At 55.5% G+C, this 2,430-nt stretch overlaps 1 protein-coding gene across 4 annotated transcripts; it reads right to left on the bottom strand.

Moving 5' to 3' along the window:
* Nucleotides 1-187: 187 nt before the first annotated feature.
* Nucleotides 188-2,391, bottom strand: LOC103477461 (thioredoxin-interacting protein-like). 4 transcript variants are annotated; one of them, XR_535651.1, is made up of 8 exons: nucleotides 2,052-2,391; nucleotides 1,909-1,984; nucleotides 1,701-1,848; nucleotides 1,332-1,544; nucleotides 1,108-1,254; nucleotides 639-902; nucleotides 338-549; nucleotides 188-295 (listed from the first exon to the last, which is right to left on the bottom strand). XR_535651.1 is itself a non-coding variant. In XM_008430588.1 (7 exons), exons 1-7 carry the CDS (start codon nucleotides 2,299-2,301, stop codon nucleotides 511-513), a joined length of 1,137 nt encoding a protein of 378 aa, XP_008428810.1. In that variant the 5' UTR covers nucleotides 2,302-2,391; the 3' UTR covers nucleotides 188-510. The 4 variants fall into 4 exon arrangements, 1 of the variants encoding a protein (XP_008428810.1); XR_535653.1 differs by having other exon boundaries at nucleotides 188-337; nucleotides 380-549; XR_535654.1 differs by having other exon boundaries at nucleotides 380-549.
* Nucleotides 2,392-2,430: the final 39 nt, after the last annotated feature.

Raw genomic sequence — 2,430 nt, 5'->3', positions numbered from 1 at the left:
GCTCTGCTGCTGCAGCAGGTCTGACTGCAGCACGGCTTCATACATCTGGGTTGTTTTGGCTCTGATCCTTTGCAGAACATGCAGCATCATGGAGTCCAGACAATAACGAGTCTGAGATTCAAATATATTCACGTCATTAATGTTTATTCAATGAATAGAAAATSTTTTAAAAATCTGATTATTTACAAAATATACATGATTTTAACTTCCTGTTACTGTAGAAAAAACAAAATATTTACAAACACGATTTCATAAACAGTCGACTCTGTCTTGTCATTATAAACACCCAGGTCACCTTTATGAACTGCTGAGTCACCTTTATGAACTGCTGAGTCACCTTTATGAACTGCTGAGTCACCTTTATGAACTGCTGAGTCACCTTTATGAACTGCTGAGTCATGTAAATAGTCAGTATAAAACAGATCTGAGTCGCTGATGGATCCGTTTTGGTCTTTCCAATCTGGTGTCTTTGTCCTCAGACTTAAAGGGACAGTGTCCTCCTGTCTGTCTTCAGAAGATCTGTTGASAGTGAACGGCATCTTCATCAACCTGAGGACCAGAAGAAGGTTAAAGGTCAGGCATCCATCRTAGACCTCTGACTGCTCCCCACCAGACTGAGGGGCGTTCGGGTTCCTCACCTCGCTGTAGGCGGGCGGAGCGGGGTAGCACCCCTCAGGAGCAGTGATGAAGAGCCCCACGTCGTCGCCGTCGTAGTCATACAGCAGCGGCATGCGGGGGCCGTCCGCCCTCAGGTCCCGCCGGATGCTGCTGTAGCTGGGGGGGGCGGAGCCSCGGCTGCTCATGCTGCTGGTTCTGCTGCCGACGCCGCTGAACGGGATGGTGCCGATGACCAGAGGCAGCTCCAGCACCAGCTTCTCGCTGCCGGGGATGTGCAGGTAGACCTGGGGGTGGACAGGTGTGAGTAAACGGTGATGTCATCTGCATAGCCACTGAGTTCAGCCACGCTTCTTCTTCTGCTTCGGCACAGAAACGGGTACTGGCCAAACGTGGAGCCCTGAGGAACACCTGAGGCTTGTCTGGTTTCTGTCCAGACCACACTGTGGATGAACCCCTCCCTCTGTTCTGATGACATCACAGACGACTCACCATGAGGGCGTAGTCCACCTTGATGATGTCACAGCCGAGCAGAGTGGGCTTCAGCTTTGGGACCCGGAGGCTCCGCCCCTGCCACATGTCGCACATGCCGGACATGATGGCGTTCCCCCGGACCGCCGTCAGTTTTTGGCGSAGAATCTGTGAAGGAACCCAGAGTTGAGCCTGGCAGCAGAACCCCAGAGGTTCTGGGGCGGTTCTGACCTGGCCTCGCTCACCTTGGCGGTCCCGTTGACGCTGTAGGAGTGTCTGGCGATGATGGCGGCCTTCGGCACCACGATCCGAGAGCAGGTGTTCTCGAACTTGGCGTTGATGTTGATGTCCTCGCCCTCGCAGAAGCCCTTCCTGTCGATCTGAGCCGAGACCGACACCTGGCCGTCAGGGATGAACAGACAGGTGAGCCTCTTCTGCCGGGACGCCGCCGCCGGAGCCTGGAGCAGAGGTCAGGGTCAGAGGTCAGGGGGTAAGGAGAAAGATTGGGATTAAATTCAGGATGTGTGGCATGAACCACAGATTTAGTTTTCTATCTAATCTCTTGACTCAGATCTTGTTGGTTCTGGTTCTGGTTCTGTCTGTGCGGGTCGTACCAGCAGGTCGGGTTGGTTCACGTCCAGCGGCTCCTCCACTTCAAACTCTCGCTCGCACTGCAATGCATGCTGGGAAGGCCGCTGCAGCTCTGCTCTCACGTAGTACCGCACCGACCCAAACTTCCCTTTAAAGGACGAGACCAGGCGCCTGCAACAGAACCGTCAGAACCAAACAGAACCAGAGAAGTGGACCGGGTCAGAGACTCACCCGGGAGGAGGAAGCTCGAAGCCGAACTGGAAGTTGAAGGATTTCCCCGCAGGAAGCAGAAAGTAGCCGTCAGAATCTGGGGACACGGCGGACGTTAGGGGACGGAGACACTCGGAGACGCAGCTGTCCAGCAGCTTCCTCACCTGTATTCAGAACCGGGTCCAGTCGGACCTCATCCTCGTACTTCAGGTATTCCACCTCCTGGCTGCGGCGCCGGCTCTCTACGCGGGCGCAGCCGGCCGCCGTGACCCACAGACGCGTCAGCCTGCAGGGGGCGCTGGCCTCCAGCTGGACCGAGCCGGACACTTTGTCCCCGCTGCTGTAGACGGTTCTGGTCGGGTCAGAGAAGGTGACCCGGAACTCCCGGGGCTTGTTGGCTGAGGACAGAACCATGGCCAACCGGACTGAGGCGAGGAAGAGGAAGATGGAGGAAGAACAATCACAACTATCAGAACCAGACGGGTCGGTTTGTTTCTGCAGGACTCAGGCAGCTCAGCTTTATACCCGGGGAGGGGGGAGGTA

The sequence above is a fragment of the Poecilia reticulata genome, linkage group LG16 (assembly GCF_000633615.1).
Source record: "Poecilia reticulata strain Guanapo linkage group LG16, Guppy_female_1.0+MT, whole genome shotgun sequence".
NCBI classification, from domain to species: Eukaryota; Metazoa; Chordata; class Actinopteri; order Cyprinodontiformes; family Poeciliidae; genus Poecilia; species Poecilia reticulata.
Note: the sequence above shows the minus strand (reverse complement) of the source record. Positions and strands in the feature narration are given on the sequence as shown.